Consider the following 27,373-nt stretch of genomic DNA (forward strand, 5'->3'; position numbering starts at 1 on the left):
TTTTAACCATTTTTAAAAAAGATTTATTTATTTTAGAGGGGGAGGAGGGACAGAGGGAGAGGGAGAGAATCTGGAGCAGACTCCCCACTGAGCACCAAACCCGACGTGGGGCCCAATCTTGCAACCCTGAGATCAAGACCTGAGCCAAAATCAAGAGCTGGATGCTTAACTGACTAGCTACCCAGGAGCCCCCCACTTTAACCATTTTTAAAGTGTACAATTTATTGGCATTAAGCACATTCACATTGTTGTGCAGTCACCACCATCTGTCTACAGAACTCTTCATCTTCCCAAACTGAAACTAAGTACTCATTAAACATTAGCTTCCCATTCCTCCCTCCCCCAGCCCTGACAACCACCATTCTATTTTGTCTTTATGAATTTGACTACTCTAGGTACCTCATGTTACTGGAATCATACAGTATTTGTCTTTTTGTGACTCGCTTATTTCATTTAACACAATGTCCTCAAAATCCATCTGTGTTGTAGAATTTGTCAGAATTTCCTTCATTTTTAAGGCTGAAGAGGTCTGCTCAATTCTTATGTCTTCATGATATAAGATAGGCACCCAAGTACTTATCTACCAAAAAGTTCCAGCTGATTTTAAAGAAATGATTTAATTTAATGATGTTATTTATTTAGTCTGTTGGCTGAAAGAAAACAGTGACTCAGAAGGACCTACAGATCACTGATTCTCAAAGTAAGGCCTTAGACTCAAATAAGGCACTTGCCAAAGGTTAGACTTGCAGATCCCTCCCCACCCAGAAGTACAGAATTGGAATCCCTGAGGCTGGGCTTGGTGGTCTGCATTTTTTAAACCTCCCAGATAATTGGCGATGCCTGGTGGTATAAAGACCACTACTCTAGGCTGAACACCAAAGAATGGGATGGCACAGATAGATCTACATTACTACTGGTCTAAACACATCTAAAGTAGCTTCTTTTTATTCTAAAAAGTTACCAATAGATGTTTAGATGGTGCACCAAAGAACTGAGGAAACATGGAATTTAAATCTGCTTTCATTTGAAGATGGATTTTTAAATTTATCAAAGTTCCCCTATCTTTGCTGATGCTGGACCTTAGCCCTGGTGAGCCCTTCCCCTCTGGGGTAGGACCGAGAAATCTAGCCTAAATCCTTATCATTCTTCAAAATACCTGGACCTTGATTCAGTTCCATGTTACTTAATTTCCTTAAGCCCCAATTTTCTCATCTGCAAAATCGAGCTATTGAGTGATTACATGAGAAAATACTCTTAATGTGCTCGATATAATGTTAAGACTTAGTAAACTTTCAATAAATATAAACTTTCATTATTATTTCTATCCCCCGGGCTCCAATCCCTGCTGTAGGTGGACTCAATCACTCCCACTTTTGAGCCCCCCAAGCCCTTTAAATATACTTTACACAGTGTATTCTAATCAGGTGGATGTACAGGTCTCTGTCATTGGATCATAAATTCTTTAACTGCAGGGACAATGTCTTGCACAAGAGATGATTAAGAGTATGGGCTTTGCCTTGGACTTTTATAAGAGATATTCTTTTTTCAAGGCTTTTAAAAGTTGAAACATAATTGACATAGAACATTATATCGTATTAGTTTCAGGTGTCCTAAGAGATCTATTCTTGACAAAGTGCTTCCAATTAAAAACAACAACAAAACCTGAGTCAGAAGCGGTTTCCTCACAGGAAACAAGTGGAAAGCAGTGGTCAGATTTTTCCTTTACTCTTGTCCACTTAGGGATAAAAGATTTTTGGGGCTCACCTGCCTAACCCATTCTTGCAGTGGGAAAAGATCTAGGCACTATTAAAGAATGGAGAAAGAACAAAATAAGACAATTGCAGTGAAATTTATTGATGGAAGCATAGATGAATTTCCTCATTCAAGAATTTCTGAGAGAATACTATGTGCTTATGCACATGATTTCTACTATCAGATCATTACTCATAAACTCATATAATCAGTGGTTTTATTCACTGAACTTTTGAGTACATTACAAGTTAGTTAAGATAGTGTACATTATTAATGATAGGGAACTCTATGATCAACTTGTAAAGAGGGCCATGAATAATTCTGCTTTAACAGTAAGTATAAGGGTGATCAAAACTGGAAAGTTACAGACAATAATAATAATGGCTAATGGTAATAATATGCTTACTGAGGCATTGTTCTCATCAGTGTACAGACATTAATTTATTTAGTCCTCATAAGTCTGGGGAGGGAACTATTAATGTTTTCATCAACATTACTGTTTTTGCAAATACATTATTTTTATACCATGTAAAGTTAATACAAATTACATACAATTAGAAACAAGGTGGTAACTAGGTAAGGTGATGGATGTGTTAATTAGCTTAACTGTAGTAATCATGTCACTGTATGTGTACATTAAATCGTGTTGTACACCTTCAATATACACAAATTTTATCTGTCAATTATGCCTCAGTAAAGCTGGGGGAAAAAAAAATAGAAAAAGAGTATTGGCTTTGGATTCAGGCTGCCTCAGGTCTAATCCTGGCTCCATCACTTACTAGTTTTGTGAGCTGGGGCAAGTTACTTAACCTCTTTGTGCCTCATTTCCTCATCTGTAAAATGGGGCTGGGCGCCTGGGTGGCTCAGTTGGTTAAGCAACTGCCTTCGGCTCAGGTCATGATCCTGGAGTCCCGGGATCGAGTCCCACATTAGGCTCCTTGCTCGGCGGGGAGTCTGCTTCTCCCTCTGACCCTCCCCCATCTCATGCTCTCTCTCTCTCTCATTCTCTCTCTCTCTCAAGTAAATAAATAAATAAAATCTTTAAAAAAAATAAAAATAAACAAAATGGGGCTAATAATAGCATCCACATACCTCATGGGGCTGTGGAGTTAATAGATGAGAAACATTTGAGTCATCCTGACATCTAGAAAGCTCTCCAAAATGTTATCTACTGGTTATTTAAAAAAACCTTTGCAATGGGTGCATGGTGCGAGTGCAGTAAATGTTGAAGGATGCCTGGCTGGGTCCAAGTATAGTCTGCAGCCATGGAGAAATCACAATTAGGGTAAAGGTGACAGCGCTAGGATGCTTGAGCCAAGTGAAACAATCAGTGCTCAAAAGATAGCTAACAGAAGATACGACTTAGCAGAGAACTGCCCATATTTTATAAATAGAGCTGGTGGACCCTCAAAGGGTGAAGCTCTACCAGTTGGTCCTAAAGACACTGGGTTGCTCCTAAAATAAAGCTATGATTCTAATCACAGATACTTCCTGGCTTATAAAAGTCCTGTGCATAGCCATACTGGCTGGGATAACCAGGGCATACCTTGTACCGAGTGGGAGGAGAGTAATGAATTTTCCCAAAGATTCAGTTACAGAGGGTGGTCAGGTCTCTCTTACCAACTTGAGTTCAGTCACACTGTGCTAAGTGGGTCTGTGACAGAGCTACAATTTAAAGTGGAAAACCAGTGGCCCTGAGACTGAATGTGGCCCTCGGCTGCTATTCTGTTTGGCCTACAGCCCACATACTGTCATTACATTTGGAGTTGCCTGTTTTTGGTCCAAACACACTCTGTAGTTCTAACAGCCCATTCCGCCTGCTGCCCACTTCTGAGTGGAAATACCACAGACTCTGCCTCTGAAAAGTCACCTCCTGCTCCTGGGCTCCCACTGGGGTCTAATAGCTCCCCAGAGACCTGTACCATCTGAGGTCACAGCTGGTCCCCCACTGGGCCGTGAACACCCAAGGGTAGGGGCCCTTTTTACCCTGCTCCTTACAGCACCAAGACAGTGGTCACCAAGGGCAGGCCTCAGTACACGCTTCCTGAAGGACTGAGTGTTTTCTGTGGAAAACTGTGTTCAAAATTCCCAGAGCTGGCTTTACACAAGCTTTTGGAACGCCTCTCTCTGGAATTTAGAAGTACACTCAACATTTAGAAATGTAACAATACTTTTCAAATACAAAAGTCAAAATGGATTAATTAATTATCAAGTGTCTAGGATGTGCTTGGAATGCTTGCTGAGGGACACACTTCTATAAAACAAAGGCTGCTAGCTTTATCCATCTACCCCCAAACTGGAAACATTCCTAATGTCCCTCAACGGGTGAATGGATAAACTGTACCAGTGGAATAGTGCTCAGCGATAAAAGGGATGAGCTACTGACATGCGCAGCCCACGCGGGGCCATCTCGGGAACACCAAGCCGAGTGAGAGAAGCCAGACACTAAAGAGTACGCACTGTAGGATTCCATTTATGTGAAATTCTAGAGCAGACAAAACCAAGCTACAGTGACCAGGAGCAGGCCAGTGGTTGCCTCTGGCTCAGGGTGGGGCTGGGACTGACTGCAAAGTGGCACGGACAAAGAAGGAACTTCTCAGGGGGATGGAAAGGTTCTATTTCTTGATGATGGCGGTGGGTGCACTGGTCAAAACTCACCAAACTGGACAATTAAAATGAGTGCATTATTATGTTCTACTTCAATAAGAATGACTTTAAAAATTAAAAAAAATTAGAAAGAAAAGAAAAGGAAGAGAGGGTAGCCATGGACGCTTTGGATCGAGTTGTAAAGCCCAAAACGAAAAGAGCCAAGAGATTCCTTGAGAAGAGAGAACCGAAACTCAGTGAAAATATTAAAAATGCTATGCTGATTAAAGGGGGAAATGCAAATTCCATGGTGACACAAGTACTTAAAGATGTGTATGCACTGAAAAAACCGTATGGAGTTCTGTATAAAAAGAAAAACATTACAAGACCATTTGAGGATCAGACATCATTGGAATTCTTTTCAAAGAAGTCAGATTGTTCTTTATTTATGTTTGGCTCCCATAATAAGAAGCGGCCAAATAATCTAGTAATAGGTCGTATGTATGACTACCACGTGCTGGATATGATTGAGTTGGGTATCGAGAAGTTTGTCTCTCTAAAAGATATTAAGAATAGTAAATGTCCCGAGGGAACAAAACCCATGTTAATATTTGCTGGTGATGATTTTGATGTAACAGAAGACTACAGAAGGCTAAAAAGTCTTCTTATTGATTTCTTCAGAGGCCCCACAGTACCAAATATCCGCCTGGCTGGTTTAGAGTATGTTCTGCACTTCACTGCATTGAATGGGAAGATTTATTTTCGAAGCTATAAGTTGCTGTTGAAGAAATCTGGTTGTAGAACACCAAGGATTGAATTGGAAGAGATAGGGCCCTCATTGGATCTGGTTCTGAGGAGGACACATCTGGCATCAGATGATCTTTATAAATTATCTATGAAAATGCCAAAAGCGCTCAAGCCAAAGAAGAAGAAAAATGTCTCCCATGATACTTTTGGTACAACTTATGGAAGGATTCATATGCAGAAGCAAGACCTAAGCAAACTACAAACCAGGAAAATGAAGGGGTTGAAGAAGCGACCTGCAGAAAGGATAACAGAAGACCAAGAGAAAAAATCAAAGAGAATTAAAAAAAACTGATGGAACTTAAAAAAAAAAAAGAAAAGGAAGAGAGAACGAACTCAAGGCTGCTAAACTTGTTTGAAGATACACATCTCCACAAACTGCTGGATGGACCAGGAAGTTGAAATCTGTTCATCAAGGGGAATATGTAGCGCATTTGGCTGGGTAAAGTGTTGAATGTAGCTAAAGCAGGAGCCCTAGGCTTTAGTCGAAATCAGTCTTTAATGTAAAATTTGGCTCATCCACTGGAACTTTGAGAGTTGTGTAATTTCACAAGTGTCTTACCTTCTGGCTAAGGTGATAAGTGAGTCTCCCACAGTGATGATCAGGGATGAGAATGCTCTGAGTTTGAAAATCCGTTCTAGCTAGGGCGAATGCAACAGAGCCTAGGGTACATACACACCTGGGTGTGTGTGTGCACATGCATGCGTGTGGGGTAGTGCATGTATGCTTGTAGTAATGAGTATGTATGGAAGGCACAGGAATCCACATCATAACACACTTGTCCCCATGCTGCTCAATGTATTTTTAAAATTTATTCATCCAATTACAGACATCTCAATTCTATTAGATCTAATGGAACTTTTATTAGTCTAGAACAAAACGGAGATGTCATCAGCCCAATTGGTTAAAAATGTAGTTTCTATCTTCGCACAAGGACCCACAAGCTCTATAGCTTTGGGAGCTGAGAAAGAGAATTTGTCCTGTGGAAGATCCCAGCTTGGCATCCTGGCTCCATGGTCTGGGAACAAAGGGAGGGGGCAGGAAGGAAGGGGCCCCTTCCACCCAATCAGGGGCTTCCATCACAGCCCCCGTGGAAGCTGTGGTCTCCATCCAAAGGGACCCACCAGGAAATGACATCTGAAATTGTTGCCCCCTGGCTCAGGTAAATATAGGGTGGGGGCCTTGAGAAAACTAATTTGGCAGTTGTTTTTAATAGAACAGAAAACAAAATGCTTAAATTTCTTCCCAGAGCCAAGTTGCTAATTACCGGAGTTTTAAATAAGCTGTGTGTCAATAGAAGGATACAAGACAATGGAGGACAGCCAGAACGGAGGCCGGGTTCTCCCTGCCCATGTCCCTGGCCCCATTCTTGGGGTGGATGAAACCACTTGCCCAGTTGGCCACGGTCCAAGACTCAGCTCAGACCTGTCCTCTCTGGCGGGGCACAGGCCTGCCCCTTCTACAGCCCACAGCTCCCGTTTCATGCCGGGCCACTCAAAACCCCATCACAGCTCTTACTGTGCTGATTTGTCTGGGTAACCCTGGCCTCTCTCCTGGAGGTCCCTTCGGCATCGTGTCCATCTTTGTGTCCCTCCAGCACCTAGGTGACTGTCCAGTGCAGACCGTCCAGAAAGACACCAAGAGTGTGCTGGGGGCACCTCTAAACTGTACTTCTTGTCCCCGGGCTCCTTCCTCTCCAATCCAGCTCTCAAATGTCCCCACCCCTTCTCAGAATTTGCAGATAATCCCCAAGACATTGAGTGCCCTGATTACTTTTAGAAGAGATGTTTGCAAATTCTCCATGACTAGCTCCCACCATCCCTCTCCAGCCTTGTCTCGGGGTCTCTTACTAAGCCACACGCTCCCCACCCCATAAACCACACAGGCTCTTTGCCCCTCTTCAGAGGCCTCCTGCAGTCTCCTGCCTCTGCACCTTTGCCCAGACTTCCTTCAGCCTAGGATGCCCTGCTCTCTCATCTCCAGCTACCCTTCCCTCTGGGTCACTTCCCTCTAGGAGGCCTTCCTGCACCTGAGTAGAACAGACCCACCTTCCCCATTTCCTCCCAAGAGGGTCTGTGCTCTGCCACAGCTCATCCACTAAACTATAAGCAGCCTGAGAGCAGGGGACAATTCTTAATCATGCTTCGAACCCAAAAGCCCACCACAGAACACTTTGTACTGTCTGAATCGGGTTCCCTATGATGTATTCTTATAGCACCAGTGACTTTTCTTTAGTAACACTTATACTTTCTGGTGATATATTTATTTGGTGATAATAAGACAGAAACTCTATGAGGGCAGAGACTCGATCTCTCACTGTATACCCAGTACTCAGTACCTATTATTGAACAGAGTAGGTGTCCAATAAATTTGGGTTATTCCTCAAAAAATTAAAAATAGAACTACCATATGATCCAGCAATCCCACTTCTGGGATTAATTCAGAAGAATTAAACTGAAAAGAATTTAAATCAGCATCTCAAAGAATTATTAGTACTCCCATGTTTACTGCAGTGCTATTCACAATAGCCGAGATAGGGAAACAATGTTAATGTCTTTGGCAGACTAATGGCTAACACAAATGTGGTTTAGCCATCCAATAGAATATGATGCAGCCTTAAAAAAGGAAATTCTGTAACATGGATGGACCTGGAGGACATTACACTAAGTGAGATAAGTCACTCATAGAAAGACAAATACTACATGATTCCATTTATACAAGGAAATCTAAAATACTCAAACTCCCGTAATCAGAGTGGAATGGTGGTTGCCAGGTTGGGGGTGGGGAGGAGGGGGATGGGAAATTACTAAGCAACAGGCACGTGACCCCCAAGGCTAGAGTAAGTTCTAGAGATCTGCTGTACGACACTGTGCCTATAATTAACAATACTGTACTGTGCACTTAAGAGGGTGGATGGCATTTTAAGTGTTCTTACTACAATACATATGTACACATCAATGTACATAAATAAAATCTAAAACAATAAAATAAATTTGATTAATGAACTGAAGGGAACAAGAAGCATAACTGATTTTTAGCAAGTTAGAGGGCAAGGCTTAAACAGTACTGTGAGTTTCTAAAAAAAAAAGAGCTGTTACTAATTATAGGAAGTACAAATAACCTCAAAATAAACATCAAATATCTGGGATTGCTCAGGTATTAAATATACATTTTCAAAAGTAGTCACTTTGGTTAACAATAGCAGCCACTTCAGTTAAACATGTGCGACAAGTCCTTGTATTGTTTTCAGGCTGGGTTTACTTTGCAACTGGAAAAGGCTGTTTCTGAAAATGTGATTGGGATTGGGTGCAGAATGATAGCTCAAAATAAACGATGGCAGCAAATATTTACTGAGCTCTCTCAACATTCCTGCACTTTCTACCAACATAATCTCTCCTAATCCTCACAACAACCCCATGAAACAGGTGCTATCGTTATCCTTATTTTCTAGGTGAGGATACAGAGACTCAGAGAGGTTAAATAACTTATCCAAGGTCACACAGCTATTTCCTAGGAGAGCCAGGATTCACACACAGGGACTTGCATCCCAGAACCTGTGCTTTTATCCACTGCAGGGCACCACAGGTACTCCAGGATGGTGACATTCGAGGTGATTTTTATTTTCATCTTTTTGATCTTTTTAAAAGTAGTTTTATAAGTGTCCTACAATAAATATATACTCTTTTTGTAATAAGAAAAGAATAAGCATATTGTAAAGATTACTGGTCCCTATGTGACTGGGCTAACAATATCACTGAGGAAGGCTTTCCTTTTCTTCTATAATGGTGTTTAGCGAGGGTCTGGATTTCTAGCATTTTCCAGCCTATCACCATCTCAAGAAACCCTGAGGGTGAAGTACTGTCTTTGCAATTACAGGTAACCTCTGGGGGAAGAGTCGGCCCTGGATCAGCGGTACTTGCCAGAGCAGTGGGAACAAGCTGGTAGGGAGATGAGTCACAGACACTCTGCTCCTGCTGCCCCCTCTGCTTCCCCTCACCCCAAGCTGATCAGATGCACAGGTGGGGTGCAGTGGGGGTAAGCGGAGGTGGGGGCAGCAGTGGGGTGGGGGAAGGGTTCTAGGCTCCCACTGGGTGTGGGGGAGGGGCTGATCCTAAACCCTGTCCTGGAGATTCAAGACTGCCAGGGAAGAGGAACAGGGGCCTCCCTATGGGCCCACACCGTGGAGGGGTTCAGGGTGTGTTCAACTCAAAGTGTTCAGTTGGTGGTGGCCCCCCTCTTGGAGAGTGTAATTGGCTACAAGAAAATCCCTGTGGTTGCAGAGTTCCCTGTCTGACTGTGCCTGGCCTGAAGGGGGTTTGGCCACTGAACATACCACAGTTGAAATAAAACCAAGGACCAAATCTGTCCTTGGAGGGGCTTGGTGTTGTTTATCCTCTATTTCCACTCCCAACTCCTTCTTCCTTTGGAATTTAGTTCAAAACTCTGTGAACGAATTTATCGGTGCCTGTTTCCTCCTAAAATAAACAAGCCAACCTCACTCTTTCCTCTGGGGCTGCTGTAAAAATAATAATGGGGCAGATGGGGGCCACGTGACCCCCAAGGCTGCTCACATCATGGGATCACACCATCCCGCACACAGGTGGGGAACAGAGAAAGGTTTCATTTGAATATTTAGCCTGATGAACGCCGTGGACTCTGGTCAGGTGACCACGTCAAAGGGGGAGATTGGCTTTCATATCTCGTTTTCCATCTCAGACTAAAAATGAGGTTAAGAAGCAAGTCCATTTAAAGAGCACTGAGCCCCGGAAGGAGACAGCAACACTATGTGGCATTTTAGGCTCTTTGCCAGAGAGAGAGGTTGGTGAAAATTTACCAAGAAAATCCCCCAAGTTCTGGAGCCTGGTTCAGCCATTTTGCTTTGCTGGGCCTCAGTTTCTACATAAAATCAGATGGGTTAGATGATCAATAAGAATTTTTTCTTTCCAGATCTTAAATTAACTATACTAGATATCAGCTAGTTTAGTACCAGCATAAGAACATAAAATTGCTCAGCTGCCTACAGGAATACTCAATGACTACATCTAAGGGAAAAAATTACCAAGTAACAAGTTTCATTTTACTCTCTTTGTACCACTGGACTCATGTACTATGGCACACAGGGCTGATTGGAAGGTCCTTGCATGTTTTCACAAGGGTCTTTAGTTGCTCTGAAGTATAATTTGTCACCCAACTGCCAACAACTCTGTGCTGAAATTACCAGAGGAAAAGTCACAGAATTTGAGGCATTCAAGAATGCTTAAGAGATCATCAGATCCACCCTTCTAAGAATAGAAGTGAATCCAGGAATCAAGTGTCATGTACACAGAGATTGCCCATTCCTCATTTTCAAGTGGGCATTGTGTCCCTAAGGCAAGAAAGCCTCTCACAATACATCTATAAATCAGACAGTCGTTTGTATTTGTATTGGATTTTCTTGAGGCAAAAGGCCAATGAGACACAGTCTCCACCCAGGTGTGAGGAGGCTAAATATTTACAAACAAGGCTTCTACCTTGACAATACATCTTGTCACTTTGTGGTTCAGAAGGGCAAAAAGACAGTATTTCTTCAAGCTACACTTTTCTCAAGAGAAATGTTAAACCAAGAAGGTGACAACTTTGGGATCAACAAACTGCTTGCAAGCAACTTCCGACCCTCAGTACCCTGCCCTGCCCTGTTCCTCCTTTTAAACCATCCCAGTGTTGCGTGAGTGTTCTGTGAGCATTTGGACAACAGCCAGTCATGAAGACCAGTGCCAGCCATTAAGTTATTGGCTAACCCGCTCCTAAAGCCAAACTATTAGTTATTTCTGGGTTTATGTCACCGATGGAAAGATAGATCAAATCAGTGCGGACCATGTGAATCCACATTGGGTTATTTAAAAAATGACTCAATTGGGGCGCCTGTGTGGCTCAGTTGGTTAAGCGTCTGGCTTTGACTCAGGTCATGGTCCCAGGGTTCTGGGATAGAGTCCCACACTGGGCTTCCTGGTCAGCGGGGAACCTGCTTCTCCCTCTGCCTGCCGCTCCCCCTGCTTGTGCGCTCTCTCTGTCAAATAAATAAATAAAATCTTTAAAAAAATGACTAAATTATTTTACTTAATAAAAGTTCACGTAGTTACCAACAGTATTTCAAAATGGTCAAATACCTCCAGAAAGGAAATACTTTGAAGTATTTGTAAATAGGAAATGGTGCTCAACCACCCTAATAATAAAAATGAAAATTAGAGTTATAATGAGATGCCATTCACCTATCAAAGATAAAGATAAGGGAAAAAAAAATCAGTAATGCCCTGAGTTGGGGAGGACGTATTCGTGACAGGAATGTAAGTAGGTACATCTTCTAGAAAAGGCATTTTGGCATCGGCTAACTCCATAAAAAGACCACAGTTCCATTTGACTCAGTAATTTCACTACTAAGTGCATTTTTTTTTTAACTGAAGTATAATTGACATGCAATGTTATATTAGTTTCAGGTGTGAATATAGTGATTTGACGATTCGATACATTACCCGATGCTCACCCCAATAAGTGCAGTTATCATACAATGTTATTATAACATTATCGACTACATTCTCTATGCTGTACTTTTTACCTCTGTGACTTATTTTATAACTGGAAGTTTGTATCTTTTACTTCTTATCAATTTCACCCATTCCCCACCCACTTCCCCTCTGGCAACCAGACCCTCAGTCTGTTTGATTTGTTTCTTTGCTCATTTGTTTTCTATCTTAGAGTTCCACTTGTACACTACTATGCAAACTGTATATACTTGCCCTGCGTGCAAAACTATATTCTGTAGCACAGTTTGGATGCCATCCATCAAAAGGATACCAGCTGTTAATGTGGGCACATCTATATGATGGAACACTCTACAGTCTTGACAAGGACCCGCTGCAAGATTGACTGCTAGTGGAAAACTCTCGGTGTAGAGCAGTGTGCGGACCCTCCCGCTCTGGGAGATGCTGCAGAGAGGGTCTGCTCTGGGAGAGGAACTGGGGGTGCGGTTGGGACACTCTTCACCATCTAACTTTCTGTAACGTAAGCTTTTCATCTCAAGTGTACAAGTATGTACACACACTTGTGCAAAATGAAACGTGAAATGCTGAGGAATGGTCTGATTTGTGCTTTGCACTGTGATTTGGATTCAAGCAGGAGGTGGTTTTGAGAAAGAGACGGACATAATCCAGGTGAAGAAGAGGTTTCTAAAGGAAACTGTGTCATGGCACATGTGAGAAATATCCCCAGATACCAGAAAGAAGATTATGGCAAAAAGAAGTGGAAACATGACGAGAGCCGGGGCTCTTGGCCATAAGAGAACACCTCCTCTGGGTCATTGTCTTTGGCAGGTTCGCTCAGCTCCCTTCCTGGGCTGCATTCTCCCGGCATTCTTTCCACACACCTATTGTCAAATCCACCTATTTCCTTTATCCTCCTCTCTCCTTTTTTGGGTGCCTGGAAGAGCAAGGTCCTTGTCAGTCTAAGTCCCAGGATATTTCTCATGCTTCCCTGGAAAGCAAAGATGCCTTGAAAGCGCCGCTATTTTCAGCATGTGTCCACATTTGCTGGCTCCAGATGCCGGTGGGTGAGACCCAACTTCCAGCCATACTCTGGGTCCTCTCACTCTATGCACGCTTCATTACTCATGTCTCTGGGGCACTTAAGCATTCACACCAATCATTCAGACCCTCACAAGGTCTAACTCTGTGAGGAAAGTACTTTTCTTCCCATTTTATAGAGGAGGAGACTGAGGCTCCAAGAGCTGGAGTAGCTTGCTCAGGTCACCCCACTGGTAAGGAGAAACACCAGAGAAATGGAAAAATGTCTCAGGTCAGTGTTGCTCAGCACTGTACTGCTCCACTTCCATCTAGAATCCTGCATTTTCAATCTATCACTCCCACCCTCCAGTCTGGCGGGGTCCCCCACTGGTGCACAGTGACTGGGGGGAGAGGGCTTTTGCCACACCTAATAGTTGGGATGGAGGTTATATAACAAGAATGTCCTCATTATAGCAGTGAACTTATTGAACATCTGAAAATGTAAATGAGAAATCTTTTAAAAAAATCTCTTCTTTCTTTTTTAGAGGTTCCAAAAACTCCTAACTTCCAAAGAAGTATAGAAACGTTGGGGGGTGCTCCTCCATGGAGTGAAGACCCAGGCAGAGGAGAGCAGCGTCAGGCTAGGACTCCCTGTCAGATGCCCATGAGCTAATGCAACCACGGTCACTGGGTCACCCAGGGACCACTGTGGGGTAGTTAGCTCCGCTTCCTTTCAAAGCCCTCGCCGGGGCGGATGGTGGCTAGTCACAGAGCACAGCCCAGGGCTCCCGCCCCACCCAAAGACACCCCCTCCCCCAACTTACATCCTCCAAGAGGGCAGCATTCATGCTGGCAAAACAGGGATGTGGGCACAGCTCAAGTCCATTTTGGTAGGTTTCCCACCTTTGTAATCCTCTCTTCTTTCACTTGACTCCGGGCGGGGGGCGGGACGGGGCAGAGTGCACAGGAAAGGGCAGGCTCAGAAGGCAGACTCAGCACCACCCCAGATTCCTCCAAGTGGGGATCTGTGTGCAGCAACACCCTGGACAGGCTGCTTTCTGGACCCCACCCCACACTCCCCATGTTGTTTGTGCTGAGGTCAGGAAGTAGCCTGTTAACAAGTTCCCTGGGGCCTGAGAATCACAGCAGTAGAGCTTCTTGGCCTCATCAACTCCAGGGCAGAAGTGGGGCGGAGACAGGGTGACCTGAGAACAGGTCCCACAGAGGAAGAAATGACAGCGACAATCAGGGAAGAGAAAACCAACCAACCAGCCAAACCCACACAAGCCAAGTGGCAGACCCAGGGCTGGTTCTGTTACTGTTCAGTGTGACACTCCTGGACGCTCATAGTCATAATTCTGGGTAATCAAGAGAACGTTAAAAAAGATAATCCTTCAATGGCTTCCTATTCCTCTCAGAATAAAATCCATGCACTTCCCTAAGGCCAACAGCTCTCCCCAGCAAACCCGCCCGACCTCACTGCCCACCACTTCCCAGCAATCACCAGCCTCTAGCCTTCCCTGGACCTGCCAGGGCTTAACTCCCCTTGGCCTTGGCCTATGAGATGTCCTTCTCCCAGCCCCCTGCCAGGCTAGTCCTTTGATTCTTTGGGCTTCATCTAAATGTCACCTCCTCAGAGACCCCCTCCCCTGACTCCCCAACTAAAGTAAGACCGCCCTTGCTGTGGGACTCAGCAATTACTTTTTTCAAGTCTTTGTTTCAGCTTGCATTTGTTTTGTATTTCTGCTCGTCCGTCTCCCTCCCGGTGTATACTCCAGGAAGGCGCGACAGGGTCTATCCTGTTCTGTTAAAAGTAAAGCACCTGATACCTGAAACCTAAGAAATGGACCAGGAGGAACCTGGCAGAGTTTGGTGCATGGCAGATATTCAATAGAAGAAAACCTCTTCCCCTTTCTACTACCCTCTTTCAATGAGAATGCAGGACCGTGTGTGTGGGTCTTTCCCAAAGACACCATCAACAATTGCTGAAGGTAAAAAACCCAGAAGGTTTGGTGTTTGTAGGGGAAAAGCATCAAATATATGGAAACTTGCCCCACCTGGTACCCCTCCCCAGTGCTGCCCTCTGTGTGTGTGACAGTAAGAGAGAGAGAGGGAGGGAGAGAGAGAGAGAGATGTTTCCCCGGTTTGTGTCCTTGTCTCTTGCAGTTAATAGCACACATTCTGGAACCAGGCTGTGTGGTTTGAATCCCACTCAGCCACTTACTAGCTGCTTTGGTTATCAGTCACCTTAAAACTCAGTGGCTTAAATAATAAATTACTGTTTTCTCCGGTCTGAGGGTTGACTGGGCTCGGCTGGGTGGTTCTCCATCGGGGAGTGTCATGAGGTGACAGTCAGATGGTAGTTGGGGCCGGAACCATCTGAGGGCTCAGCTGAGCTGGTGGTCCTTGATGGCTTTTTCACTCACCTCAGCTAGGCTAGAGGCTGCCTGAGCCTGCTGGCCTCTCCATGTGACTAGCCTGGGCTTCCCTAACAGTCTATTGGTCTCTGGGTAGTTGGACTTTTTAGATGTCAGTTGGCTGCCCATAGATCCAGCTGGAACCTTCAGGACTTCTTATGATTTAGACCTAGGAAGTCATGAAGCATCACTGCTGCTGAATTCCACTCATTAAAAAGTGAGTCAGAAGGCTACCCTAGATTCAAGGGGAGGAGACTGCAGCAGGGCATGAATATTGGGAGCACTGTTCATGGTGGTGGGGGTGGTGGGAGGAGGAGAAGGCATTTTTCTGAGCCTAGCTACCACACTTCTAGAGGACTGTGGGCAAGTTACTGAACCTCTTTGTGCCTCAGTCTTCTCTCCTATGGAATGTGGTAATAGTTCCTACCTCACAGAGCTCTTGTGAGGAGCAAATGAGTTAATAATATATGGAAAGCAAGTTACAATACGCTGTGGAAGTATTCGCCATTATTATTATTATTATTACTCAAGAGTAAGGAGCAAACATTTTCTCTGACTAATCTCTGTAATCCAATGTCTATGAAATGTTTGATAATCATGAGCTGCTCCACAGAGGATAGTAAGATAAGTGATCTTCTTTCTACTAAAAAAAAAAAATTGTTTTTCATTCAAAAGCCTAGGTAGGTTTAAAGTCTGGGTAGAAGCAGTCATTCCTCATGATCAAGTATGCATTTAAAATATTGACAAAAACTAAAAAGAGCTTCCAGGGCTTGGCGAATGCCCTCTGAGTCACAGTGATGACAGGCTCACATCAGGGACAGGAGCAGCAACACTTGTGGTGTGGAATTTCCTGTGGCAGTGGCGGAAAAGGAGCCATGAATGCGTCTGTCAGCAAACTTCCCCGAAACAAAAAGGAACCAGGATTTCCTGTGAGAGGCCCAAGGAGCGAGTGGTGTCCAGGACCTCACACCCCAAATGGCCTTAGCACTGCCAGAAAACAGGATCCACCAACAAATCATCCTTTTTTTTCTTTTGGATCTTCTTTCTACTAAAAAAAAATTGTTTTTCATTCAAAAGCCTAGGTAGGTTTAAAGTTTGGGTAGAAGCAGTCCCTCATGATCAAGTATGCATTTAAAATATTGACAAAAACTAAAAAGAGCTTCCAGGGCTTGGCGAATGCCCCTGGGCCCTGTTCGCCCAACATCTGGATTCAAGGGTGAAGGTCCAAGGGCATGCTGGTGAAGCCTGGGAATGCCTCAAATGTGGCTGGGAGGAGCCACAGCAGACAAGGAGAGGAGCGAAGAGAGCATGAACTGCAAACCCCAAGAAATGAAGCAAAAAATCAAGAAACCCTGCAGCAACCACAGGATGGGGCGTTGGGGCCCCATGTCCAGGGAGCTCATGTGATTGCAGTCTCTGGTGCTGCAGAAAAGCTGGCATGGTCCTAAGCTATATCTGTAATTGAGTGGTGAACAGAATGAGGGAAAGAATGATGCTGCCTCACCCACTCGTTTATCCAGTTATTATTTCTACCCAAGTAAGGCCTGAACATCCTTGCTCCAGCAGTACTCAGCAGGCATTAACAGGCTGCTCTCAGAAAGTCTTCATGAAGTTCTGCGCTCACACTCACAGCCGAGGCTGTGCAGCCCACCTTAAGGACAGGATCCACCTGCCATCGCTGCCCGAGCAGGGAGTTGCTGACCTCCTAAGTCTCTTCAGCTCTCTGCTCTCCCTAAGCTTCTTAGAAGGGTCTTTGCTGCAGTTGAACATGGCTAACATCTTGCTCCAAGCCTTCTTGGTCTCTTAGGGAGAAGACTCCTTCCTCTTTGTGTATGTGTGTGTTTTCCTCCCCAGGCCTTGTGGGTCCCACAGCCTGAGAGGGGAAGTCAGTCTTATCGGGATACCCCTAAATGTTCTCTCTCCTTTATTGGGCTGCCTTCAAACTCTGGCCTTTCGTCTTTCAAGTTCAAAAGATGTGTCAGGTAGGTGTGTTTCCTTGATTATGGTTTGCTTGCACCTTTTCTATTTTTTCTGCACCTTCATTAATTCCAGTTTGGAGCTGCATGCCTCTTTCCCCCAGGTCTGTCAGCTCTTTTGTGATATTATGTTTGGGTGCTTTTGCTGAGTTGGCAGACCCTTGAAATTGCCTGTTCACATTTCCTGTCATGTCTTCAGATGCCCTTTTTATTCTTGAAGGCTTTCCTTAATGTTGCTAAAAGTAAGAGGACTTAAGGATGTCAGTATGTAAATGTTAAAACATGCATCAATTTTTGAAGCTAATGTGATTGTTGAAGCTAATGTGATTGTCATGTTATCTGAAGCACATTTCCATTCCTTCTGTTGCATGCATTACTGTAACTTATTGCTTTTACTAGAAGGACATTTACTGCCTGCCCGTCCCCTCCATCTTCCCAGTTTCATTCATTGACTTAAAATGAGAAGGGCTTATACGATGAAGGACTTAAACATCAGAAGATGCTCTCAAATTTTCAACTGACAGGTACTGGTTTTGGAGGAATAGGCACAGCTGTTGGAAAATTCAGACCAAGAGTTTTTCTCTTTTAGAGTTATTAACATTTCTAAAAGAGAAAAATTGTACTACTCTTGTTACCAAAGTGAAGTCTGTTGAAGGCAACACAAAACCTCATCCTTTCAGGAAACCACAAGAATAATTATTTGCTGCTAAAACAGCACCTTCCACATGCTTCTGTGTTAAACAGACGGACAAGTATACCAGTTGCCACATTAGAATTTTTCAGTGTTCTTCTTGTCAGACCAGAGCATTATCATTTGAGCCAGAGCCCAGAGATTCATACCGGGAGTTGGGAATATACTTGTGTTCATGCCCAAGTCCAGAAATAAGTCCCAGACGATGTTTAGATCAGCATGAATTAACAATATTTTAGGAAGTAAACAGGCCAGGAGCCAGAATAATAAGAGAGTGGGAATGAAAATACGGACATGTGGGTAAATGTGCTCTCTTTTCTCATCACGTCAAGTCAAAAACCTGGATGCTTCATCAGGGGCAAAGGATGTTTCTTAAGAGTGAACCAACTCATATTTTACTCACACCTTTCAGGAAGATCATTTAGAAAATCTTAAGAATCCAAACATTCTTTTATTGGCTACAAGAACAGAATCAGGAAGTGTTCCTCAGACTTTTAGTTAGCTATTACTAGAATAAAATTATTATTATAAATATATCAGAAATTTTTATCCGGGCTTGATGGATATTTTTTATGTCAGCCAAGAAAGCTACAGTTTAGTAACTAAGCTCAATCCTTTGTTCCTAAAGATTTTCTGCTAACTATAATTAAACTAAGGAACATCTGAATGGTAATGGGTTTCCATATGGAGTACACTAAAAATTGCTCCAAAATCAATCACCTTCGTGGGTTTTATTTATAGAGCTCCCAAATGGATTTAGGTAACACTCTCTCTAAATGTTGCCTAAGCCTTCTGTTTTACTCTGAAGCACAGAGTAGGGACACAAGGGGTCCAGTGATCTGACTTCTAGGGATAATGTTAAGATTCTGCTGAAGACAAGGATGTGCTAAGGCACATCCTAATTGGTAAAGGTCACTTCTTTCTTTTTTGTTTACCCTCATTACCTGTTTCCCCCATACCCCACTCTCTCCCTTCTGGGAACTATCAGTTTGTTCTCTTTAATTAAGAGTCTGTTTCTTGGTTTGTCTCTTTCTTTTTTTCCCTTGTTTGTTTTGTTTCTTAAGTTCCACATATGAGTGAGATCATATGGTTTCTGTCTTTCTCTGACTTATTTCCCTTAGCATAATACACTCTAGCTCCATCTATATTGTTGCAAATGGCAAGATTTCATTCTTTCTTATGGCTGAGTAATATTCCATTGTGTGTGTGTGTGTGTGTGTGTGTGTGTGTGTGTGTATACCATATCTTCTTTATCCATTCACCAATTGATGGACACATGGGCTGCTTCTGTAATTTGGCTATTGTACATAATGCTGCTATAAACACAGGGTTGCATGTATCCCTTTGAATTTGTGTTTTTGTATTTTTTGGGGTAGATACCCAGTAGTGCAATTACTGGATCATAGGGTAGTTTCATTTTTAACTTTCTGAGGAACCTCCATACTATTTTTCACAGTGGCTGCACCAGTTTGCATTCCCACCAACAGTGCAAGAGGATTACTTTTCTCTACCTCCTCGCCAACACTTGTTTGGTAAGGTCACTTCTAACATAAGAGTGAGTTTGTCATGTTTTGCCTCAAACCTGACACCACAGAATATGAACTATCATGTAGAAATGTCAAATGTTTCTTCCCATCACCTAGGACTTTGGCCTAGAGAGGAGCCATAACTGTGAACGTTATGCCCTCCTTGTAACTACACTTACCCCCTCTACTCAGCACCGGATAAAAAGGAACCAGGCTTACGATATCATGAGAGAGAGGAATGAGCCAGGAAGAATGGAGCCACTGGTGAGGTGAGATATGTTACTGAACCCCATGTTCAGAGTCCCCATTTTTGCTTTCACCACTAAGGCGTCAGGATTCCTTCTTAGAGCTACACCCTCACTGACCATCTGGTCCCCAGAGCTCTAGACACCTGGGCAGTGCCCTAGGGGTGCTTGGGGGATGCCAATGATGATGTGAGGCCAGCTCTCCAAGTTCAAGTCCCTCCTTCCCCATTCGACCCCCCGCAAGGCAGTGCAATGCTCTAACCACCCCACCTGTCATATGCCCTGTCCCCTACTGATGGGGAGAACTGTGGGTGTGGTGCAGTCAGCGAGTCTTCCTGGGGGGCTCAGCAGTCACCAACCCCTCCCCACCTCCTCCTGCAGCCGCACTGCCTGTCCAGCATGCTTTCACTGTCAGCCAGGGCTGCACATTCCTGCAGCTAGAGGGTGGACTGGGTCCCATGGCATCTGCAGCCTTCAGCAACTGTCCAGAGCACTCATCCTCTGAACCTATGCTCCACAAGTGCACCCTGTCAACAGTGTTTCCCCTGTCCACTCCCCAGACATAAAGCTCAGTCACCCATCTGCCTAGTCACCGGGGAAAAGGCTCTCACGATCCATTGGAAGGCTCTGCTTTCCCAGGAGAGGGAGGGCAAGTGGGGTTTACTTGACCAGGGCTGAGCTTCTGTCAGTGCTTGAGTATCAGCAGGTTTAACATAGAGAGCGAATCCCAAATGATGAGCACAGTGTAGACACGGAGCAAGGGCTCAATATGGTGGCTGTTCTCATACTGCTCTTATGGATACCCACCTAAAGAGGTGTAAGAGGGATCTGCCTGATGAGACTGCTTCTTGAGGGTTAATCCATCAACTGCACCAAAGGACAAGCAGAAGGCACAGCAGCTGCTATCTTTCCTCTTTTAGAGACAGAACACCCATAAGGAAGTCAGAGCCCCACTAATAAAGTCAATGGCAGATGTTTCAAATGTCCTCCGGGGTCACAATTTGTATCTCCTCCCTCATCCAATGTTGACATAAGCGACTGGAGAAGGTGGTGCCATGATTTACGAGGCCGGAGGGATGGAAGCAGCATGAGGATGAGTGGGAATGCAGCACTATGTGCAACAGTTTAAGCTGAAGCAGGTATAAAGTAGTATAGACTCTTCGGAGTTAACGTGTTGAAACTGACAGCTGAGGGATTCCAGCCACCAACTGTCCCAAACACAGGCTGGTACTCAAGCTCGGGAACGCCAGCCCCGGTGCAGAGTGCTGTCATCCTTAGCAGCTCTTGGTCCTTGCCCAACAGCTGCTCTGTCTGTCAGGGCAGCAGGGGCTGCCGAGCACCGACTGCTTGGAACCGTGTGTACTATTTCTGTGCACGGGATGTGAGTAAGTGCATGCCATCATAAGTCGGACCAGGATGTGAGTCAGATTGCTATAAAGGGTTAAAAAGAACTGGTCTTCAAAGCCTCCCAGAAGCAGTGTGCCACGCTATAAAGGAGCTACAGTCTGAAAGACACGTAATTACTGAGCAAAGGAGAAGCCCTGAAGAATATGGACGATTAGAATTGGCCATGTGATAGCAGCAGTAAAAGACGGACAGCTCGGAAAAGCTGTGGGACATGGGGTTGCTTTACTTTCCTCTTAAAATAAAACATTTTATCTGCAGAGAAACTTCTATGGGGCCAAATGAGTGGTCCTAAACTGGCTCTGAAAAAAAAATCTATTGGCACTGAGGCATAAAGATACAAAACCGACGTCTGCCTATAGCACACTTTGTAACAGTAGAAAATTATTAACCATCCCTATACCCACAAATTAGTTAAATAAAGGGTGTTATGTCCCTTTGATGGAAACTAAGCAGTTGTTAAGAGGAATAAAGTAACTTGGCTACACTGGCATGGAATGCTGTCTGTGATAGACCATTACGGCAAAAAAAAATCAAGTTGTAGAAAATGTGCTGGGAAATGGCATTTCGGTTAAAAATGGTATGTTTGTACATGCGCAGGAAAAAGTCTGTAAGGAGCTGGAGCACACCATTAACAACTGTTAATTGTGACAGAGAGATTTTGTACATCTCTATTCATTGCTTGACTCCTTTACAACAAACATTACTTTTACAACAGAAAATAAAACTAACAGATAATTATGAGTGAAAAAGAGTATTACGCTGTTTTTCTCTATAAGCAATGTTCTTGGAGGCCTCAGGGTGGCCTAATGGCCCACAGAGTCCCTGACCGAATGGGTGAAAGCAGAGCAAGGCAGGACCCAGCTCTCCTCGAGTCCATGGAGGCCGCAAAGTCAGCATTCCCGAAATGCCATGAGAAAGGAGGGCTTAGAAGCCTCAGGAGGCTTTCTTTACCCATCTTGTGGACCTTGCTTTCTAGCTCCTGGGAGTGTCCCCACGTACATAGCTTCTGCTTCATGCATACTGGGGGAGTTCACTGCCTGCCCAGGACCTGGGGCTGTGATCCCAGGCACATCACCACTCAGCCCTGGCACTTCTAAACGTGGTTTTACTGGCTTGCTGTTCAAGGGGTTGTGAAGACTTATCTGGGACAAGTGACAGTGGCAAGTCATCTGCTCCATCTTTTCCCTCCCAGCAAAGCCTCAAAGCACTGTCCTTTGTTTCAAGGGCCAGGGCCAGGGGAACCTGACCTGTCTCTGTGACTGCAGGAATCCGACCTAGTGCCCTCCGGGTCAGGCTTCCTCACTGGGAGTAAGCTGTGTCCTCCGGGCCGCCCCCGAGGGCCCCTTCTCCAGTGTGGGCGGGGGAGACAGCAGGCCCATCTATTTAACCACATGGACAGGCCCAGAAATGGTTATGGCTCAGCCTTCTGAAGGCTGAAGAAGCCCAGACATCACTTCTCAAGCATTTTCTATGCTCCACAGATCTCTTCTGAACGCCTTCCAGTCTCTCCTCCCCGACCGCACAGCCTCCCTTAGGTAATTCCCGCTCACCCTCTAGGTCTTGGCTCAGATGTCACCTCCACTGGGGAGACTTTCCCAACACTGCAAGGCCAGGCCAGTTCCCCTTCCACCCTGATATACGCTCCATCTCTGTTCTCACTTTCTATTTCCCCATGATAACTGGCTTGATGTCTGTCTTCCCCATGAGAACGTGAGCTCCTCGAGGGCAGAGCCTCGGCCTGTTTTTGCTGCATCCCCAGCATATGGAGCAGTCTGGCGCCACGACAAAGGCTGACGCATGGGAAGGGTGCCTCGGAGGCCATGGGCATGGGACACGTGCTGACCGGGGAGGGAGGAAAAGTGGTGGGCAGGGCTTCTCTCCTTTGCAGTGACTACTCATCTCCTTTATTTGTTGTCATATGCGTCCAAGGGAATGGTTAGTAGCGAAATGTATGTCCCCTCCCAAACTCAGAAGAATTACGTGGGGTGGGTACTAGTGGCAGACGGCAGTGTTTAGAGGAACTAAGAGATTACAGCTAACACTCCAGAAATTTTCTCAGTTGAAATGCAGAAACTTTGATGCTATCTATGCCTCCTGGTTGTTTCTTGGGGCCCCTCAAGGACCCCTGGGCTGTCCAGGGCTGCTGGGGGCATCCTGGGGGTGGTGGATAGAATCCCCTTGAGACCGAAATCCTCTGCTGACATGACGGTGAGCCTCAGCAGCGGCAGAGGAGGGGTGGGCCAGGGGTGGGCACTGACCTCGGCTGATGCGCTGCTTCTCCCCAGACAGGATGCCGGGACTGTCGATGATGCTGATGCTCTTCAGGACCTGATTGGGCAGCTGGGAGCACATGAATCTGGAAAAAAGGGATCAAGGTAGGATCAGGAACTGCACATCTCCGAGCTCAGAGGAGCTCCTTGGCTTCTCAAGGTTACTGACATTGTCCCTAAAGTGGGGACTTGCAGGGGATGACTTCTGCTGGTGCCACAGGGACCAGGCGCTGGACCAAGGGGCAGGTATGGGAAGGTACCTGCTGCTACCTGCCACCAGATCCTTAACCGTTAATTTTGATTTTAGCTGATATTTACGGAACACTTAGATATTTTACAAACATCATCTCATTTGCCCCTCAGAATAACCCCTTGAGGAAGAAATTCCCGTTAACATCAGAGAAGTAGCTTACTCAGCATCACTCAGAGCTGCGCCTTAAAACCAGGTCAGACTGATCCAAAGCCCATCAGCCTCGCCTGCCCCTTCTCCATGCTGCTACTTGCCCAAGTGTCCTGGGCTTCTTCTCCCAGGGCATACCATGTCTCCTTCGGGGTCATTGCTCCACTATGCTGGAGTGCCCTAAGATCCCTGCCCAGCCGCACTGCCCACTCCCTAGGGTGACCATGGAAGTCCAATGCCCATGTGGCTTCAGGCCGAGCATGGGGCAAGCACCTGTGGGCAACACCCCAAATCCTCCAGGTGCCTTGGAGTCCAAGGGGTACCCTAAGAGTGGACAAAGTGGCAGGGGTTGGGGAGAGTCCTGGCCTAGCATCTCAAGCCTCCTTCCTTGGCCCTCACTTGCCTGATACCATTTCTTCCTTCTTATCGCGATCCCCCGGCAGTCAGTTGCCCTGGCATCAGCCCCCCGGAAGCAGAGTGGCGTGGGAGGAAAATTTGGCCTTTAGGTCAGCAGACTGGGTTCAGGTTCAGCTCAGCCTTTGCCAATAATTTGCTGTGGGACCCTGGACAAGGGCTTCCCAGCTCTGGGCCTGTGTCCTTATGTGTAAATGGAGACACTTGGATGGGGACCGGTGAGATCCTTTTTAGCTGTTACTCTAGAGTAACTCTAGAGTAGAAGAGGAAAACACTGAAACTTTCACCCAGGCAGCAGATCCACCCAAGGTGGATCTCTGGTAGGCACTGTGTCTTTTTTTTTTTAGATTTTATTTATTTATTTGACAGAGAGAGAGCGCCCACACGCATACAAGCAGGGGGAGTGGCAGAGGGAGAGGGAGATGCAGACTCTCCCCTGAGCAAGGAGCCTGATTCAGGGCTTGATCCCAGGACCCTGGGATCATGACCTGAGCTGAAGGCAGACGCTTAACCAATTGAGCCGCCCAGGTGCCCTGCTGTGTCTGTTTTAAGGCAAAAACTATAGAGCCCCACTCCTTCTCCTATATTGTAAATGGCTAACTTTTGTATCTGTGTGGGCAGAGTCTGGAAAACCCTCAGGGAAAGCTCAATTCTTCCATTCAGTGGAACTGGTGGGATCACTGGAAAGTAAATATGCTGGGAATGCAGGACAGGGCGGCCACACCAGCCTTCACAGTGCACACGTGGATGGCACAGCCCCCGGGCCAGGGTGGGGTCACGGCCCCAGGGCTGGCGGTGGGCAGTCCTGAGCAAGAGGTGCAATTACTGACATTTCAAAATAGCTTTCTTTGAAGGTGCTCGGGTCAAGTTTCCCACACATTCTTTCCTGTATTTTTAGGTCAGCCCGGGGAGGTGTAGGAAAAGATATTATGATCATTTTGCAGCTGGAAAAGTTGAAGCCCCAAATCGTTATGACATCTTGAGGTCACACCGTGAATGCATGGCCGGCTGGAGACGGCAACCTAATATTTCTGATGTCAGCTGAGTTGAACTCAACCCATAAAGTTAAAAACCTCAGAATGTTAAAAATAAAGGGTCAGGTTAATTTAAGAGAACCCCTCATTTCTGATTTTCTCCCACCCCTCACGCACCCTCCAGACCTTTCAATAAACCCCACTGCCCAACATGGGGAGAGCAGATGTGTGAGAAGGAAGTGCACAGAGATCACTAAGCATTCATTCTTTGTAAGTTCACGGAGAAAAAACCGCCACATTTGATACTCTAGAACAGGTAGGACCAGAGTTCTGAGCACATCTGTGGTAGACCACATTTCTTGTCAGTAATGATTCAGTCTCTTATCATAATCTCATCCTTTTTATTAGATGGCTTGAGACATTTGACAATGCTGAAAAATTGCACATATGTGAAACTATTTTATACAAAGTATTCCTGTGAGAGACTGACCTTTCTCCAAAACCACAAACTCACACTCAATATCAATTTTTCCAAAACACAAAACCCCTGGATTTGAGTGTGGAGTTAATAGAGGCATCCAAAACGTATAAACTGTCCACTCTCTCTCTGCAAAGTGACAAACTTTCAGCAACTCCCATGCCTCCTGACATAACGGCAGAGGCGAAATCAGGCAAAATCTGTGAGCCCCGAAACAAGATGCCATCAGATACGGTGAATGTGGCGACGGTGACGTTACCACACAATAAACAAGGGGGCAGGCTGAGGGGCCCTCGGGGATAACTGCAGAAAAAGGGAGGAGACAGAAGGGGAGGGATGAAGGGGAGGGGGCAGGGGTGCGGGAAGATGGTGGGGAGAGGAGGAGGGAGCTCTCCAGGGGCACCCTGAGAGGGGGTGGTTGGGTTGTGTGTGCAAAACCAGGCTACACTCCAGGAAAGAAAGCAAGAAAGTCTGTGAGGTAGGGGGTGGGGGGTGGGGGGTGGGGATCAGGGAGGGGGGGAGGGGGGGAGGGGTGGTGTGGCAAGGAACACAGAGCACAAGTCAGCTTTCAGACCCTTGTGTGGGGGCAGGCCTCATACACGAGGAGTTAGAACCACACATACATTTTCTTAAATAATTGTATTGTAATCAGAAAAAATCCTAATGCAATGCTGTTACAGCAATCCTGTCTTACTTTTATGCTCTAAGAAAGGAAGGTGAAAGGCAAGGTTATTGATTGGGTATATTAGAGTCAGCCCTAGGTCAGGCTTTTCTGGCTTATGCTTGTGTGCTGAAATGTTTCCAAGCACAGATTTGCTGTCCCAAGATGGATTTCCTCCTCCTTCCCAGAGTGACGAACATAAGTGCATTTGTGCCCTTGCCTTCTACATTTCCCATGAAATACGCAGACCTGTGGCCGGTTAAGCCCAGGAGCCTCACAGAAGCTGTTAGGCAGTGTTGCCTCACCCAGGGCTGCCCTGATGCACCTTGTTCTCTGATAAAAGGAGAGGAGGATGGGCACCAACTCTGCGCGTGACCCTCATTCTCTGCCACTCCCACACCCAAAGGCGGCTCAGGGGGAGCAGAAAGGGGGTTGGATCAAGGAATAGTCTGGGCTGTAAGGTCCTGCTGCATAATAAAACTGGGAGGTGAGAGGAGCAGGGATTTTAAAATTGCCTCTAAATGCTAACATTCCAATTTGATGATCAACATTTTAGAATACCTTCATGCTGCTTTTGATTTCCAAACAATGTAGGGATCTCCAGCAGGTACAGTGATAATAAAATGGCACATTTACTGTCCACCTACTATGTGTCTAAACACTGCTTTAAACACTTTCTGTATACATTTTAACTCACTCAATCCTCGCCACAACCTGAGAGGTAGGGGCTATGTGCTGCCATTTACACGGGAGGAGACTGGGGCACAGAGGGGCACATATCACAACTTGCCAAGTCACACGGCTGGTAAGTGATGGAGCTGGGATGCTAACCCAGCAGTTTGGACTCGGGCCCGGGTTTTCGACTACTAGGCTGCTACCACCATTTTGTGCATCTGAACCACTACTATGTACCTCATCACAGAGGGCAACATCCCCCAACAAGGGAGTGATGTGCCACAGCCCCGGAATTCTGCACTTGGAGGCTCCCCTGTGACGTGCTCTCAGCCCACTGCTGGAGCGCAGAGGTGCCAGGAGCCAGAAGACCTTGCTCACTCACACTGTGAGTTCTAGGGATCTGAGCAATTCTACCAGCCCGAGAACTCCCACCTTGTCATCAGGTTCAGATCAGATCGGATGCTTACAACGGACAGAGTAGGGTGCAGCTTCAAAGCATCTCCTTCAACCCCAGCTCATAGACTAATTAAAGAGAGACCAGAGAGAGGACATGACTTCCTA

General features: G+C 45.5%; 2 protein-coding genes across 2 annotated transcripts in view; one reads left to right on the forward strand and one right to left on the reverse strand.

Moving 5' to 3' along the window:
• The window catches only part of EHD4 (EH domain containing 4), a 76,124-nt gene that overhangs the window by 24,337 nt on the left and 24,414 nt on the right, over positions 1-27,373 (reverse strand). The window contains exon 3 of the mRNA XM_025883554.2: positions 23,199-23,296. Within this exon, the coding sequence (XP_025739339.1) occupies positions 23,199-23,296 (98 nt within the window). The remainder of the gene's footprint in view (positions 1-23,198; positions 23,297-27,373) is intronic.
• LOC112832788 (ribosome production factor 2 homolog) lies at positions 4,516-5,440 on the forward strand. The gene has a single exon (XM_025883555.2). It carries the CDS (start codon positions 4,517-4,519, stop codon positions 5,435-5,437), a length of 921 nt encoding a protein of 306 aa, XP_025739340.1. The 5' UTR covers position 4,516; the 3' UTR covers positions 5,438-5,440.

This window comes from Callorhinus ursinus, unplaced genomic scaffold, assembly GCF_003265705.2.
Source record: "Callorhinus ursinus isolate GAN/ISIS: 27379988/994484 unplaced genomic scaffold, GSC_fseal_2.0 scaffold25, whole genome shotgun sequence".
NCBI lineage: Eukaryota > Metazoa > Chordata > Mammalia > Carnivora > Otariidae > Callorhinus > Callorhinus ursinus.